The sequence below is a fragment of the Nyctibius grandis genome, chromosome W, assembly GCF_013368605.1.
Source record: "Nyctibius grandis isolate bNycGra1 chromosome W, bNycGra1.pri, whole genome shotgun sequence".
Taxonomy (NCBI): domain Eukaryota; kingdom Metazoa; phylum Chordata; class Aves; order Nyctibiiformes; family Nyctibiidae; genus Nyctibius; species Nyctibius grandis.
The window spans coordinates 12,492,490-12,510,367 of NC_090694.1; the positions used below are offsets into that span (position 1 = coordinate 12,492,490).

At 41.7% G+C, this 17,878-nt stretch overlaps 1 protein-coding gene across 2 annotated transcripts in view; it reads right to left on the reverse strand.

The window, feature by feature from the left end:
* The window catches only part of LOC137675683 (kinesin-like protein KIF2A), a 125,253-nt gene that overhangs the window by 51,410 nt on the left and 55,965 nt on the right, over positions 1-17,878 (reverse strand). The window contains exons 2-7 of one of the 2 annotated variants that reach the window (XM_068421852.1): positions 8,739-8,833; positions 7,329-7,448; positions 6,831-6,885; positions 4,741-4,806; positions 3,963-4,063; positions 872-967 (exon numbers count right to left, since the gene is read on the reverse strand). In XM_068421852.1, the coding sequence (XP_068277953.1) occupies positions 872-967; positions 3,963-4,063; positions 4,741-4,806; positions 6,831-6,885; positions 7,329-7,448; positions 8,739-8,833 (533 nt within the window). Of the gene's footprint in view, positions 1-871; positions 968-3,962; positions 4,064-4,683; positions 4,807-6,830; positions 6,886-7,328; positions 7,449-8,738; positions 8,834-17,878 lie in introns of both variants that reach the window. The other variant, XM_068421851.1, reaches the window with a different exon arrangement.

Genomic DNA, 17,878 nt, shown 5'->3' on the forward strand with positions numbered 1-17,878 from the left:
AGAGGAGGGCCACGAAGATGATCAGAGGGCTGGAGCCCCTCTCCTATGAAGAGAGGCTGAGAGAGTTGGGGCTGTTCAGCCTGGAGAAGAGAAGGCTCCGGGGAGACCTCATAGCAGCCTTCCAGTATCTGAAGGGGGCCTACAGGAAAGCTGGAGAGGGACTTTTTACAAGGGCATGTAGGGATAGGATGAGGGGGAATGGTTTTAAACTGAAAGAGGGTAGATTTAGATTAGATCTTAGGAAGAAATTCTTTACTGTGAGGGTAGTGAGACACTGGAACAGGTTGCCCAGAGAAGTTGTGGATGCCCCCTCCCTGGCAGTGTTCAAGCCCAGGTTGGATGGGGCTTTGAGCAACCTGGTCTAGTGGAAAGGTGTCCCTGCCTGTGGCAGGGGGGTTGGAACTAGATGATCTTTAAGGTCTCTTCTAACCCAAACCATTCTATGATTCTATGATTTCCACAGAGATCTGATAATCTTCGTTATTTAAGGATTCTGCTCCTCTGACTTCACTGAAAATCAAAGGCCCTCATCACCTTCAAAGATCAAATATTAACCTTTATACTCAATGGGTTTTTTCAGAGAAGCTTAATGGTTTTGTGTGCACAACCCTTAGCATCCCAGGAAAATCTACAATATAGAGGTTGACTGACTACTTAGTATATGTTGGTATTATTTTATAGTCAAAAGGTATTTAAATGACATAAAAAATGAATGAAAAAAATAAACCCATGTTCTAAGAATACTTTTATATATATATTAAATTACTTATTTTTGATGTTTACAGACAGCAGTATATTCATACATTGCAAAAATTGAAAACAGAGCAAAATTCAGAAGGAGGAAAAATTTCCACATCACTGGGGTACTTACAGGATCTGCAGTTGTCAGTGGTCTATAATCCAGACTTCCCCTGAAATCTCTTATCATACACATAATTTCATAATTTGGGTTTGTAGCATCAACATCCTAGGGAAGTAAGCAACAGAATTTCTAATATACTTTTTTTTCCTGAAATGAACTAATTTCAATATCTTCTAAATTTACTTGTAAAAAAATACACATTAACTGAAATGTTAATTTTTCTCCAAAATGCCATAAATTACTCGATTGCAAGTTTAATGCCTTTTTCCATTCTGATGTAGCTAATTTACTGATCATAAAGCAAAATAATTATATGCCTTCTTATTCATATTTTTGGTTGGCATTTAATAGAAAATACTTTTTGAGGACTCATTAAAAGTTACTCAAGAAAGAAATGACTCCTGCCTTTTGCCAGAATCTTCACATTAAAGAAACACAGCTGAACAATTGCACAACAGATAGCATATACAGTCAATGCTTCTTAATCTGAGATAAGGCGGTCCAACAGACAAAACGCATATACTCTATTATACAGGTACAAAACACACTGCAGAGGACAGTGCAGGTGCCTCAGCTGCTTTAAACACAACCCTGCTGGATCCAAGTTGGTTAAAGGAGGTTGATCATACTTGTTGGTCCCGAGTTAACTCCTACAGTTACTTGGATGCATTGGAAACTCTTCTAACACTCCTAGATGCCCCAAAAAGCAGAGGCAATCCCAATGATACACAATAGGCTACATCTAGGTTCACAAGACCTCCTGTCCCTAGACCTGGAACCATCAGTATCAGAGCAAATTGACATGTAAGAGGCCATGTACAGAGCCCCTTTAAATCTCGCAAAGCCTGAGCTACTGAGCCTGTTGTGAGATGAGCTGGTTCTCTGCAGAATTGCTCAGACGTCCTTCCTGTCACTTCTCCCTGCGACTGATCACTCTCATGATCGACAGCCGGCTAAACATGAGCCAGCAGTGTGCCCAGGTGGCCAAGAAGGCCAATGGCATCCTGGCCTCTATTAGGAATAGTGTAGCCAGCCGGTCTAGGGAAGTGATCGTCCCTCTGTACTCAGCACTGGTGAGGCCGCACCTTGAATACTGTGTCCAGTTCTGGGCCCCGCACTTCAAGAAAGATGTTGAGGTGTTGGAGCGAGTCCAGAGGAGGGCGACCAAGCTGGTGAAGGGTCTGGAGGGTCTGACCTATGAGGAATGGCTGAGGGAGCTGGGGTTGTTTAGCCTGGAGAAGAGGAGGCTCAGAGGTGACCTTATTGCAGTCTACAACTACCTGAAGGGAGGTTGTAGCAGAGTGGGAGTCGGCCTCTTCTCCCAGGCAACTAGCGATAGGACAAGAGGACACAGCCTCAAGCTTCGCCAGGGGAGGTTCAGGTTGGACATTAGGAAGAATTTCTTCTCAGAAAGGGTTATTAGACATTGGAATGGGCTGCCCAGGGAGGTGGTGGAGTCACCATCTCTGGCTGTGTTTAAGAAAAGACTGGACATGGCACTTAGTGCCATGGTCTAGTTGACAGGGTGGTGTCAGGGCAATGGTTGGACTCGATGATCCCAGAGGTCTCTTCCAACCTGATTGATTCTGTGATTCTGTGACTGTCAGTTTTTACCCCATTTCAGGACATGCTGCTGATGCCGTGCATAGACAGCTCTGGTGCTCAGACCTTATTAAGCTTTGAATGTATTCCCACAAATGAGCTAAAACTTCTGGATTACAGCTGGCTGTAGAAATAGCATAGGCACTTTCAGAAAGCACTGCATTGGGGTTAATAAGCTGAAATGGAACCAGCTCATGTCTCTACACCTGTGACACAGCTGATCCACACCTCAGACAAAACTGTGCCCTGGTAATCAGAAGTTGACTGTACCTTTAAGTTGTTCACCCTGACTACAGTGAACTAAAAACTACTTACAGTAAGTCCATACAAAATGTATTCCTGCTGAAACATTTCCTTCTAACATTCAGAAAGGGATATTGCTTATTATGGAAAAGGTATTTGCCTAATATTCTTCAAACCCTGTTTAAAGGTCTTGCCCAGCAGAAGCATTTCACAACAACAGAATACACAAAGCAACACAAAGCATAGACACATACAAGTCACCAAGAAAAACAGAACTTTCTCATACAGAAGTTTAAGACTTGGATGCAAAGGGAGTTGTCACAGAAGTGATAAAAAGAAAATTTTAGGTGTAGTACCACATCAATGAATTTTAATATATAAAACAAAAATTATTTGCTCCTCACACGTAAAGCCGTAGTAATGTTTTGCATTTGTTTAAGTGGATGGAAATTAGAAAACATGAATTCAACATAAGTGAATTTAGGTCAACTTAGAAACATCATTAAACCATGAAGTAAATTGCCTGAATTATTTATTTGGTGGTGATACTTTTCATGTCAGTAGCAGATTGGTAGTATCTCTTTAGAGAGACTAACACATACACACAGGCCTGACAACAAGATTACGCTACTAGTTTTGCTAAAGCTTTTACACTACTGTGACAGAAAGTCATTTAATATTAAGATATTTTCTCAAAGGATTAACAACTTCATTTCTTTTACACAAGTTTCTAACAACTTGCTGCCAAGCTGTTTGCCTGATGCAAAGCTAAATTATAAATGTATAGACAGGTGTAAAGGAAAAACAAAAGCACTGTTCAAACTTGAGCCTCAAATAGATCTCCCACGAAACATCAAAGATCATAAAGAACAATTTATCATGATGTTGTAATACCTCCTGTAGAATAACAGCCCTATCTAAAAGCCAAAAGTTTGATTATTTTCATCAATATATTTTCCCTAAGAAATTGCTATCATCGGTACTTGATTTTTAAATAACACACAGAAAGATAAGCAATTGTAAGCAATTGTTTCTGTAGGATGAAAAAGAGGGGGAAAACTGTCTAAAGAAATAGTTATCAGAGCAATGCAACCATGCACCAAAATATTTATCAAAACTGTATACAGGATGAAAACATTTAATTTCAAGATTATTACAGTTCATAAAAATTTTTGAAGACTGACAAAAGCAAAATAATTTTGCAAACATCTTCTCTTCCTGACATACATTTTCCATCTGAGCTAAAAATACTAACCTGAGCTCTTTTTTCTCTAAGTTCCTGCTGCTGTAACCTTCTTTTTTCACGTTTCTCTTGCAATTTTTCAACCTCTTTTACACAATTAGATTTTCTACGTGCTTAAAGAAAATGATATAATTTTAAAATATTTTTAGTGTTGCATGAATTTAGTATTTACACTATAACATTTCAATTCTACTAATTTATGAATAATTAGAATGTATTTATTTATATCAACTATCTTTTCAAGCAAATCAGTATTAGTACAGAATAATTACAGCAATTTAATTTCTAAAATTTATAGAATAAATGAATTAGAAAAAAACATGGGAATGGGACAATAATTACACAACTTGAAAATATAAGGACAATGACCCTCAAAAATATTTGGACATGTGATGATATCTGGATACATGTGATATCATCACATGATATCCATGTGATGATATTTGGATACATGTGATCTCTTGGTTTGAATTAAAAGAAAGCCCAGACAAATTTTAAAAAAATACTGTCATGGTTAAAAAAAAGATAAAGGGAAAACCAAATTCCAAATACTAGAATAACTATGAAAAAAGTGAACATTTGTTTAGCCACAGCACTCTGAAAAAGCTTCTTGAGGAAGCCTACAGGCAACTGCGTATATAGACCATTTGTCATTTATGGACAACAACATAATCCAAGAGAATGTACATGTAATGCCTAGAATGAATGAATCCTTGATACACGGTTTACATACAAGGGGGTCCAAATTCCTTTTTTGCAGCTTGAACTGGAGATACATCTGAAACACTACCATTCTGTTGTGAGGAGGAAGACTGTTCAGGAAGCTGAGTAGGCCGCATGCGTGCAGAACCAACCACTGCAAAAGAAAAACACAAAGCTCATCTAGATAAGGAAGAGTAACATTTCTATCCAATTCTGAAATACTTTATTATGACAAGATAAAATGAGGCCTCTTTCAAGACACAACAATTTATTGGGGGTGGGGGGGAGCCATACATGTAGAAAGTCTATTAATAAAGACATTCGGTATGCAGCTTTTTTTATCCTAGTGTATACACCAACACAACATAATTATTAAGTACCAGTGCTGCATGTGCCTATTTTTAAATACTCCACTACAGAATTAGTAGAACTTATTATATGCATAGAATGAAGTATGTACTTGGAGATATGCAGTTCTGAAGTTCAAAGTGTTGAAATTTTATTTATATTGTAATTATACCCAAAAAAAAACAGTAAGAAAAAAGGACCCACTGTTTCACATTCTCTAGATGTTACAAAATGGTCCCACTCCATTGAACCTACAATCTGTGGACGAGTAGAGGGATACAAATGAAAGGCAGCAAAGTGCAGCTCAATCTATGAGTGGAAGAAACAAACCTTTTTGACACTATACTGAAAGGGATACAGATACAATCTATTTGTCTACCTAAACTTATTGATTTGATATGTGATAAGGATGACAGTTTCTGAAGATGCAGAGTGATGTCTATTCCCAGTGAATGCAGTGGGAGTGGCGTGCATGCAAGCCTCTGATAGAGCTGAATGTTTTAAGTTGTTTTTCAAAGAGTTGCTTCAAGCAGCTCTGCTTCAGCTGGCCAGTTTCCTGTACACGTTCCTAATGAGGTCTGCCAGAAGAGTATGAAAGTGAAAGTAACAACTTTGATTAGTAGCCTAGAGATGACATTCCAGATGAAGGCCAGCACAGTGTGCAACATGGAGACAACTATGGAAACAGGCATCAAATGGGATAGACAAGACAGATCCCCAGATCATTCCAAATATGATAGGAGATCTAGTTTATAGCATAAATTAACTACACTAAACAAGACAGTGTGCTGAGAAAAGTTTCATTACAAGGCCAACAAAGAACAAATACTTAGGCCGACTGTGAATAGTAAGATGCACAGAACCTATTAAAATACAAGCTACAGGGTTATTCCATACCAAACAGACCATTTACTACAAATGACAATGTGTATGGATGTGAGGAGAGTCCATCAATAAGATGGCTCAAATTTAAACCATATTAGTTTGAAAAAAATTATCCCCTCCTCATGAGATTTCTGATTTAACATCCCCAGAGGCAAATGGCAGAAGGGAGAAAGTGATCCCAATCATCCACCAGAAGAGTCTGAACACTTGCAAAGATATGCAAGCCCACTTGTTTTTCAGGTTTAAACATATGGAATGAAATCTAGCCTGAATTAATGACAGTAGATTAATGTTTGGAAGAAGAATCATCACCATTACCAGTACAAGTTAACTTTAATGCAGGAGAGAAAATGAAAACAATAAGCAATAACTATTCTTTCTCATGTTATTAGATGGATTACATCTGTATTTATCCAATACACACTTTTCACCTATCCTCCTGTGATATTTCAGCATTTTTGTAGATTTTTCTCGTAGAGCGAGAAATAACCCGTAGGGTTTAAGTACTCTTTGAATTAATATTTACACACAGGCTGTTAGAAAATTAAGCTAAAAAATTGAAAGCGTAAGAATTTTAAGTGCACTACTTAATGTATATTGAAACACTCAATTAAGCTGAAACAAATTGAGGATGCTTTAACATGGAAAAGTCCACACATGATTTAATGTAGCATAATTAACTTCAAATTTTTGCACCTTCAGTTCATTCAGCTTAACTTTCCTAATGCTATATTGCTTAAACTTCCATATAAATACTATTCATACAGTATGCATTCCTAAATATACATAGGAGTAATTCTAGGAATGATGTACCATGTCTTTTACATGTCACATGCATACATACTGAATTAGAAATGCAGAACTATTAAGGAATGTTAGATGATCAGAAGATTAAAATGTTCCCATATTTTTTACTTCCTTGAAATAGAAAGAGATAACATTTACCTCTGTTATCTCTGGCAGAAGTGTCATTCTTAATAGGTGCCACGGTTCGTCGACTCTATAAAGACAGAAATCTCTGTTATTTGATCACCTTATTATTGAAAACGTAAACTGCAGCCCCACTTCTGCTTTTTTCCAGTGAATAAAAATAACATGAAGTCAGCAATACAGAGAGGTGATTGCTGCCAAATCCTTCCCTGAAGAGCCTAGGGTGAAGACTGCTTGAACTATACGTACTGTTTCAAAACCACCTCCAAAACCTTTTCTATATTTTTTCCTTGAGCTGTATTTAGTTACATAAATATTAGTCCCCAACTCCCTCTCTGCCAAACCTGTTCTTAGAAAAGTTTTAGAAACCCCTATTCACCATAGGAAAAAGAAAGGAACACAGTTATCAAGTAGCTCCACAGACACAAAAGTTAGATTTAAAAATTCAAGCATAACAACATGTATAGGAGTACTGTAAGTTTAATATGAACATGTTGCATAGGTATTACCAACCTTCACGATTTTGTTTACTTTGGCTGCTGGAGTAGGTGGTGGTGGTGTCTCTGGACTAGGTTCAATATCTTCATCAGGTGCAAGATTTGGGTTAAGTGAAAATATGCTCTCCAAGTCAATCTGTGTAAAAGAATATAAAACACATTTATGAGTCTTAGAACAATATTCACCCTCTCCATTTCTCCTGTTATGTTTGAGAATAAACAATAAATATATTTAGTGTTTTTACCCCACAATTTGTTAATTCTATAACCTGAATTATCTTATTTTATGTTCACTAAAAACAGTGTAAGCTTTGGTCTTCATATTAGTTGAAAACACACCCTTCAAAAAAAGGGATTAATTAAAAATGACTAATAGATATTCATAATTTTGTGAAGTGATTAAAACAGAAGTAGCTAGTATTACTGTGGTAATTTGACAATTACTGCAGAATATGAAAGACATTCTGTAACATAAAGAGATCTCAATTATTTGAAATTTTCCAGACAGTGCAAAAGAAACAGATGAATTACAACCACCCAAAAAGTAAAAGTGCAGTTGAAACCATGTTAAATTTATCATGCTATTTTTTTTCCTTGTAAGTGTTCCTCATTCAAAATGCTGTAAAATGTAAGGGGGGAAGGGGCAGGATCTTAAAAATAGCTGGCTTCAGATCTATTGAAACTTGGTTTCCTAAAAATCTTAAATAGCTTTGGTCTCTAGAGATTGCCATTTCCTCTGACTGGACCTTTCAAAGACCTCACTACTGTACAGATTCTGTGTGTCCAGAGGGATGAGCTCAGCTGATGAGATCACCAGGACATTCTCACAACTTTTTCCTTCTTCCTGCTTTTTCACAAAACTGGTGAAGTGTAATTATTTCTGAGCTGCTTCTCCAAATCTCAGCTGAAACTGGCTAACACAGTCCAAAATTTACAGGAAGAAGGGACAGCAAAGCATAACTGGGACACACACAGACACAGTTTCTTAAGGAAAGCAAGACTGGAAAATTATTGCCTAAAATAAATAAATAAACAAACTAGCAGTTCAATCCCCCAATAATGCAAACACAAAAAGATTTCTAATCCAGCTCTCCTGTCTGAACTGCAAGTCATTCTCCCTCTCAAAAATTTGATTTTTCTACTTGTAAAAAGGGGTAACAAGGTCAGCCTTTGTAATCTGGTTCAAAAATCAAAAGATGAAAAGCACTATTTAAAAGCTATGACACAGAGCTCAGGAAGTCAAATTTAATACAACAGAAACCAGCATTTGCCCAATAAATCCCATTCAAAACAGTCTATAACCAAGGAATCATCAACTAAATTAAGATTTATATTTTCTCTTTGTTTCCAATGCAAATTTCAAAGTAATATTCATGCAGATTACACATTTTTTAAAAGAGAAAAGTTCTAAAATAATTAGGTTTACCTCTTTGCCTTTAGTATCTCCATTTTCAATCCATTCAACAGTTACGCTTTCGTTATCTTCATTTAGGGATGTTACCATAGCTTGGTGAATTCGGCCTAGAAAGGAAACACAAATGATCAATTAACAGATGGAAACATTTTCCAGAAGTTAGTTTAATCGTTGCGCTGAGAAATGCAGATAGAGGCAGAAAGAAGAGGGTTTTAAAAAAAAGTGATAAACAGAAGATGATTCCTGGCCACAGACTGTAAACTGGCTCAGATTTGATCCACTAGCGGAGGCTCTAACAGGACAGTTAGTGTACAAGTGAAAAAATCAATAAACAGAAAACTGAGTGGTAAGTAAACAAAATACCATGTGAAAGCCACACCACTTAGACTCTCTTTTCTGAGAGTCTCCCACAGGTGGAAATGTTTCCTGAGGTGCACTCCACAAAGGCTTGTTTGTCTCCCTTCTAGGCTGATACAACATTAAATGTCCTGACATAGAAGGGAAGCCTCCTGAAATTGTATTCTGATATCCATTTCTTATGGGCATTCCATCAGTTGGTAATTCAACTAAAATTAAATTGCCTGCAATTTAATACAAATCATCATTTTAAAAACAATTGCTAACTAACACAGACTGTTAAGCTGGAGATAAGGTGCCATTGCTATGACTTCTCAAGTGAAAGATCCCAAGCCAGCAAGCCCCCATAAAGTATAATAAAACCAGTAAACTTTCAGTAGGAATAAGGATATTCCTTCTCAAATATGTAATGTACTGCATTTTTTAATGTCATCTTTTTAGATGACCTTTTTATAATGTCATCTCTGAGGGGAGTTGCTCCGGAGCCAGCCCGTCCCACAGCAGAGCAGCAGATCTTGGCGCACAGGGGGTTTTCCTGAGGCAGGGAAATGCCAGGGCAGCGGTGAGACCCGTCAGGAGCCGGCAGCTCTCGCAGGAGACGCTGACGAGGTGGGGGCGTTGCCAGAGGAACAGCGGCCACCCCCACACCTACAAAAAGCAGCCTAGCACCAGCGACTAGGAAGTACTGTGCGAGAGTTCGCGATGAAGGGTGCAGAGGAAAAGCACCTCTTTGAAGGAGGGGAATTCCACTGGCTGAGTGGGAGACTTGGAGTACACATAACCCAGCAACCAGCCATTGTTCTGTGACCATCTGCACAGGTCAAGGGTGAGGGATTGAACTGGGCTGCTGGCGGCCCTGACCTTGAAGGAATTTAGCAAGAAAACAGGATGTGAGAAAAACAAGATACGGAGTGATATTCCAGCTGCCAACTATGGACTCGTGGCCAGCGCGTGACGGCCAATCAGCGGTTGTGGTCGGGTGTGTGAACAGCGAGTGCAACCAATCATAACGCTAGTCAACTAGAGGGGGGAAGATATAAAAAAATGGAGTAAAATAAACACAGGCGCTCTTTTTGCTTTTGCTCTTGCTTTGCTGCCTGCTTGAAACTATCCTTCTGTCTCCTGTTTTTATTTGACCGCCGTGACAAATATAATGACAAATGGTGCCCCATGTGAGGCACGACCGGGGTGTGTGAGGCACTGGGGCGTGTGAGGAACGACTGGAGCATTTAGAGGTGCTAATTGACCGCGGACGACGAGCAGTGATGGTGGTGCCCAACATAGCTGAGACAGGCGGAGTGAGCCTGAGGTCCGGACCACTGTAACAGACACCTGGAGAGGTGAGCCGTTGGGGACTGATTAACATGGGTGCTAAAATTTCAGCCGAGGAAAAATCCATACTAACGATACTGATAAGCAGACTTGAAAGGAGGGGCATCAAATATGAGGAGAATGCCCTGAGAACATTGCTGGTATGGTGTAAAAAGAATAATTTGCCAGCTATGGCGCAGACTGCTTTGGAAGTTAGTACGTGGCAAAGCGCTGGAACGTCTCTGTTTGAGGCTGCCTCAAGGGGGGACAAGATCGCCACTGCGTCGTTGACGACGTGGAGATTAGTTTTAGACTCACTGGAGCAAGTGAAGGCGACAGAGAGGCAAAGGCGGCGGCTGACGCAGCTACAGCTCCTTTCACAGTGACTTTACCCTCTGCGCCGCTAGAGCTCCCCGCCCCCGCACCGCCCTCCGCGCCGCTAGAGCTCCCCCCCTCCGCACCGCCCTCCGCACCGCCCTCCGCACTGCCAGAGCCCCCCACACCGCCCAGAGAACAGCAGCGGAACATTGATCCTTCTACCGTCCCGTTACCCGAATCTGAGACTGAGCCACCCTTAACAGACCTTTCTGAAGAGATGGAAGCGGGACATAATTGCTGCAGAGCCCGAGGGTCGGGAAAGTCAGGCAGTAGCATGGAGGAGTTATTCATGTTGCAGCCAGTCCAGGTTACTGTGTCTGGCCTGGACCCGGCCAGGTTCTGGAGAAAATTAAGAGAACACGCACTTGCGGACGGTGATTTTGAGGCCGCGGCTGCTATGGGTGGCAGGGTATTGGCTTGCTCGGTATATCGAGGGGACGGGAGTGGCCCACCCGAATGGGAGCCATTCAATTGGGAAGTGATTAAGGAGTTAAGAGCTACATGTATGCAACATGGTCTGGGCTCGCCCTATGCTCAATTGTTATTGCGTAGTATTTTTATAGGAGACTTGACAGCCCACGACTGCCACGCGATTGCTCAAGTGATACTGACCCCTATGCAAATGTTGCTTTTTGAGGCAAACTGGAGGTGATCGGCTAACGAACAGGCATTGATGAATTTGGAATATCTACAAGATGATCCCCGTTTTGGGGCCGGGATACCGCAGTTGATGGGAGATCCTCCGATGAATTCTCCCCAATTGCAAGCTCGCTTGCATCCTTTAATCCTGCAACAGGGAAAAGAACTGGCCTTCCAGGCCCTGTTGCAGGTCCCTGATAACGGTGCTCCTCAACAATCTTGGACCACAATAAAACAAGGTCCAGGTGAGGGATACGTGTCATTTTTAGATAGGTTGAGAGATGCCTTAGACAAACAAATACTAAACGGGGCTGCTAAAGAAGCATTGTTGTTACAGTTAGCGAAGTGTAGGTAGATAAGGGTACAGCGACTGGAAAATCTCGGGCTGTAACGGAAGGTAGGCGTGGCGAAAGGAGCAGGATGTGTCATTATCGTGCGAGTTCGTACGGGACAAGACGACTATATAAGGATGTTGCGCAGTTAAATAAACGCCATTTGTTGCATCCTCACATTGGTGTCAGTGCTCAATGGCCCTGGGGTGCGGATAGCCTCAGGCCAGCCAGCAACCGAACGGAGCTTGCTGCAGACAAGCGGCAACAAGTGGTGACCCCGACGTGATTGCTGGGCTGGCGGACCGCAGGCGGTCGGAGTGGGTTCGCGAACCATGGAAACCTTGATAAAGGTGATTTCGTTACTGGGCGGGGAATTTAAGATTTCTGTGAAACCGAAAGACGTAGCCCAGTGTGTGGACCGTCTCGTTAAAGAGGGGGCGGTGGCAGGACCGGCTGATTGTTTACAGCCGAATACCTGGGAGCGGTGCTCGATGCAGCTCGCTGAGCGAGCTATGGCAGCGGGTTCTGCCAAAGAATTAAAAACATGGGGAGTTATCTTGTGGCTGCTACAGACTGCGCGGGAGGACTGGGCGACATGGGATGCGGCTCGGACGTGTTTACATGGGGTCTACCCTGACCAAGACAGAAGTGACAGTGGTGAAACTCCTCCAACATATACTCTCTGAGAGAGGAATTAAATATGACGAAGCTGCGTTAAAGCAGTTACTGTTTTGGGCAAAAGATAAAGGACATTTTACAACCTTTAATGATGTCTTTGAAGTGCCTTTATGGGAGAAGATTGGTGACTCTCTCTGGAATGCGGTGTCAAGTGGTGATAAGGAAGCCTTTAAATTGTCTGCTATATGGAGGCTGGTTAGCGAAGCGTTAAAAGGAATAAAAGCAGAGAGAGAAGTCACACATACAGCTTTTATGGCTTTAGGACCACAGGCGCCTACTACCCCCTCACTGTTTGCGGGACCAACACCTCCCATGGCCCCGGTAGCATTACCGGTGGCAGCTCCTTTATCACCGTGGGTACGGACGGCTCCGAAAAAAGCTGAGGAGCGGGGAGTGAGAAAAATAGATACAGATCCATCAGAACCGGTAGTGCGCCCTAAAACACGAACTCGATTTGAACTAATTGATTCAGACACTGAACAGGAGACTTGGCAGAAACCCCCTCCGAAACCCCCTCCCTCTCATTGATCTCTCTACGGATGAGGCTGAGCAGGAGGACAAGAAGGAGGGTAAACATGCTTTGTACCCACCTTTACCGGATTCGCCATTTACAGAGTCAGCAGTACCAGAGTCACAAGGACTTAAAGGACTGTTACCATCACGAAATGGACACGAACTTGACATGACAGAGCTTGGTAGACGACTGGAAGAATTAAAGACGGAATTGCAGCAGCATCGTTCAGCCAACGCCTCGGGACACGTGACTATGTCTCCCCGAAAAACCCCCCTCTGTGTTCGAGACAAGTATTAGGGCCACCTCAACCTCCTTTACAACTCCCTACTCCACCTTTAGATCAGGGCGGGGGGGGAGGTTTGCGTCCATCTGGTAATGTGGGAGGTGAGGGAGAGGGTCAGCTTCCGCCCGCGTATACAGGGGAAGGGGGGGGAGGTGAGGGAGGAGTGAAATGGAAAGGGGTCATTCGAGATGCGTTATTAGAAGGAGTTGTGATTCCATGGGCATATCCGGTGATTGTGGGTGCGGGTCCTGAGGGAAGAAATATTTGGCAACTGTTAGATTGGAAAATTGTAAAAGAAGCATTACCACTATAGTTAGCGAAAGACAACACAGGTGAGGACTGCAGAAAAGTTGTTGCAGGGATGGCAAATAGTAATGCCACCTTAACTGAGCTAATGGATGCTTGTGAGAAAGTAGGAACCACCACATTTCAGATGGAGCATTTAGCAAAAACTTTTGCGGCGGCAGTTAAGGTAGTTCATCGTTGTTATACATGCGAACAGGAAGGTCACTTTAAGAAAAACTGCCTTAAGAAGTCGCAGCTGAGTGGGAGAGATAACTCTGTTTTGATGTGTCATTGCTGTGGGAAGCTAGGGCATTTTGTGAAGCTGTGCAGGTCTCAGTATAATGCTCAAGGTCAGCTGATAACAACCAGCTGCAGAATGCAGGGAAACTGGAGAAAGAACGCGGGGGGGGAACCGTATGCTGACACAAATGAATCTTCCCAACCAGTTCCAGGCCTATGCAGTTAACTCGCAGCCCAAACCGCAGGGAGCGCAGGACTGGTGTTTCCACAAGGGGTTAACCTGTGCGGCTGCCAAGCCTTGGACCTGTGGCAAACAGGGATAATGCTAATGCTGATTGTCAAAAGATCATTGAAGCTTTACCTGGAAAAACAGATTTGAATGCTATGATAAAGGCATGTGCAAAAGTGGGTACTGTGGAACATAAGGCTCAAGTTATGGCTGCGGCCGTACTTGGGGCTTACGTCGTCACAATTGCAGCCTATATTCCAATTGTTAGCAGGGGACACAACTTTAACAGCGCCACGACACACTACTTCAGAGATACAGCAACTGATTACAGAAATAGAAAGCAAGCTACATTCCAAATTTGTACATTGTATTGATTTGAATCAGGAAATACAAATTATCACTTTGTTTGATAGGCAAATTCCGTATGCAATAATTGGTCAATGGAATTCAGAATGATCAGATTCGTTACAGAGCTATTGGCACAGATTATCATCAAAGGACGGATGCGATGTCGGGAGCTTGTGGCCAGAGATCCCTGCATCACTAACCGTTCCTATTTTGCAGCTCAATATTTTGAGTGGTGTATGGCTAATAGCTTTGCTTTGCAAACAGCTTTGGAGAATTTCTCGGGACAGGTTGTTTACCACTTGCCCTCCCATCCTGTTATAAAATTGAGTGTGGAACTTCCAATTGCCACAGGAGTGTGGTGCGCAGACACTCCTGTGGATGGAACTACCATTTTTACGGATGGATCTGGGAACAGAGGCAAGGCGGGCCTTGTCTGGTATTCTGATGGCAAGTGGGAATCTATGGTAATACAACAAAAGGGTTCACCTCAGGTGGTAGAATTACGAGCTGTATTAAAAATATTTCAGAATTTTCCCATTCCCTTTAATTTGATTGCTGATTCAGCATATGTAGCTGGCATTATAAAGCAATTGGATAGATCTGTTATAGAGCATATATGTAATCAGTGTGTTTTTGAATTGCTGCGAGCTCTGTGGCAAGAAATTCAAATCCGAACTGCATTGTTTTATGTTTTACATGTAAGAAATCATACTAATTTGCCTGGGTTTATTGCAGAATGCAATGCTCGAGTGGACTCTTTGGTTTTTCATCCTAAAACAACACTTTGTACCAGAGTGGAAGCAATAGCACAATTGCTTATCAAAGTACATAAAAGGATTACAGACATTATCGGACTAGACTCAGATGCTATCTATTTACCTATCAGAAAGGAATATCTACAGTGGTTAACAAATCAGTCAACTCTTTTTCAAATGGCCTTACAGGACTTTACTGGACAATTGTTAACACATTTGCCAAAAGATAAAAAGCTACAGTTTATTTGCAAACAGGATTGGGAAGAAAAACCTATCAGATCAGAGATACCTATGACTGGACTAACTGTTTTTACTGATGCAGGAAAGCGATCACATTCAGCAGTTATTACCTGGCAAGAGGATGGACAATAGAAACATTGTAAATTCTCAGGAATTTACTGAGGACTCATTGCAGACACTTGAATTTTTTGCGATATATCAGGTTTTTGTAAAATGGAAGGATTTACCTGTAAATATTGTAACAGACTCTCTTTATGCAGCAGGCATTGTAAATCGAATTGAAAGAGCTTTTATACGACCAATAAGAAATATGCGACTTTACACCATTTTGCTACAATTGCATCAGGCAATAAACCTCAGAGAGGTACCTTATTTTGTCACTCACATTCATAGTCATCAATTTGATCAAGGTTTGAGCATTGGAAATAATAAAGCAGACACACTTGTGTCCTGTACGCAAATATCACCAAATTTATTTGAACAAGTACACCTATCCCATCAATTCTTTCATCAATCAGCGAAAATGTTAGCGAAACAATTTCACCTCACCATGGCACAAGCACGTGAATTAGTTAGTGCTTGTCCTAGTTGTCAGAAAATTGGCATGGGAATTGGAATAGGGGTAAATCCTCGAGAGTTGAGTGCGTTGTAACTGTGGCAAATGGATGTTACTCACATTGCAGAATTTGGAAGGCTCAAATATGTTCATGTATCTGTTGATACGTTTTCACATGTAATATGGGCAACAGCACAAACTGGGGAAACAGGTCGTCATGTCAAATGACATTTACTTGCTTGCTTTGCAAGTCTTGGGGTTCCACAACAACTTAAGACTGATAATGGACCAGCATACTGTTCACAGATTTTTCATCAATTTTGTCAACTATGGGATATTACACATGTCACTGGGATTCCTCATTTGCCTACGGGTCAGGCGATTGTGGAACGTGCTCATAGTACATTGAAACAGCTTCTGCAAAAACAAAAAGGGGGAGAGGAAACTGAACCTTCTGAGAGACTTGCAAAAGCTGTTTATGTTCTTAACCATTTAACTTTAGCAGGAGATAAGGAGCGACCCCCAGTTGTAATACATTGGGAGGCAGTTCGACAGGGAGCAAGCTATGTGAAAAACAAAGGCAAAGTGTGGTATAGGGAACCAGGTACTAACGAGGGGTTAGGACCAGGGGAACTATTACTAATGGGTCGAGGTTATGCTTCTGTCTCTTCAGGCACAGGAGTACGGTGGTTTCCGATCAAGTGTATTAAACCATATGTGGAGGTGGGATTTAGATCCGGAGATCCGACAGAGAGTAGCAGAAGACAGCAGGGCAATCAGGGATGCAGCAGGAAATAATTGGCTCAACAAAATCCTGCAAGAATTAGGTGGATTGTTTCTAAAAGGATGGTTAGCCACATTATTAGAGGGAATAGTTTATATAGTTGTGATTATAATTATCATAGGGATCTGCGTGGGTTGTGTTGAGGCAATCATTGAGAATAGTATATGGAAGTAGTGAGATAATAAATCTAACTACTTCCAAAGGGGGAAATTGATACCGGATGGTTTAGCAACGGTTTAGCAAGAGTAGGCTTCAGAGTAGGCTCTAAAAGGCCTGATCTGTGTTACCTTTAAACAGAATCAGCTTTCCTGTCAGTAGTTTTCCTTTCAGCTAGAATAACAGAGAATAACAGTATGTTCTGAAGTAAACTGCATGTTTTGTAGATAGAGTCTGCTTATGGGAATGTTTATAATAGGCATTATCCTACTTGTGTTACCCTGTTTGTTTGCATGTTTGCAGAAAACTGTGCAACGAATGGTCAATACAACCTTTGTGGCTCAACAACAGAGAGCAGGATTTATGGGTAACCAAGGCTGGGATTCTCTGACTGGGTCTGCGAGACACAGGGAACCAGGTTTAAGAGTACCTGTGGGGGAAGCCGAAACAGCACCAGCCTCGACCTTCAGACGTGAGGAGTCATGACAGTACAGAGAGTCTGGTAAAGCGGCGGGGTGCCAAGAAAGATGAGGAACGGTGGCCGTTGCTGAGTGAAACAAAAGCTTTAAACAATGCGCTTATGATTAGCTTGCTTTTGCTTTGCATCTCAGGAGTTGCAGGGGAATCTTACTGGAGAACCTGGGCTCGGGATGTTGTATCCGCCAGCTACGCTTACGCTTTGATGCAAGGCTCCAGAATCAGCGATACGCTTTACTTTGCATGACTTGAAGCATGGGGAGGGGGAAATGTAGGTAGATAAGGGTACAGCGACTGGAAAATCTCGGGCTGTAACGGAAGGTAGGCGTGGCGAAAGGAGCAGGATGTGTCATTATCGTGCGAGTTCGTACGGGACAAGACGACTATATAAGGATGTTGCGCAGTTAAATAAACGCCATTTGTTGCATCCTCACATTGGTGTCAGTGCTCAACGGCCCTGGGGTGCGGATAGCCTCAGGCCAGCCAGCAACCGAACGGAGCTTGCTGCAGACAAGCGGCAACAGCGAAGGACAATGCAAACGAGGATTGCAGGAAAGTTATTGCAGGGATGGAAAATCGCAACCGCACCT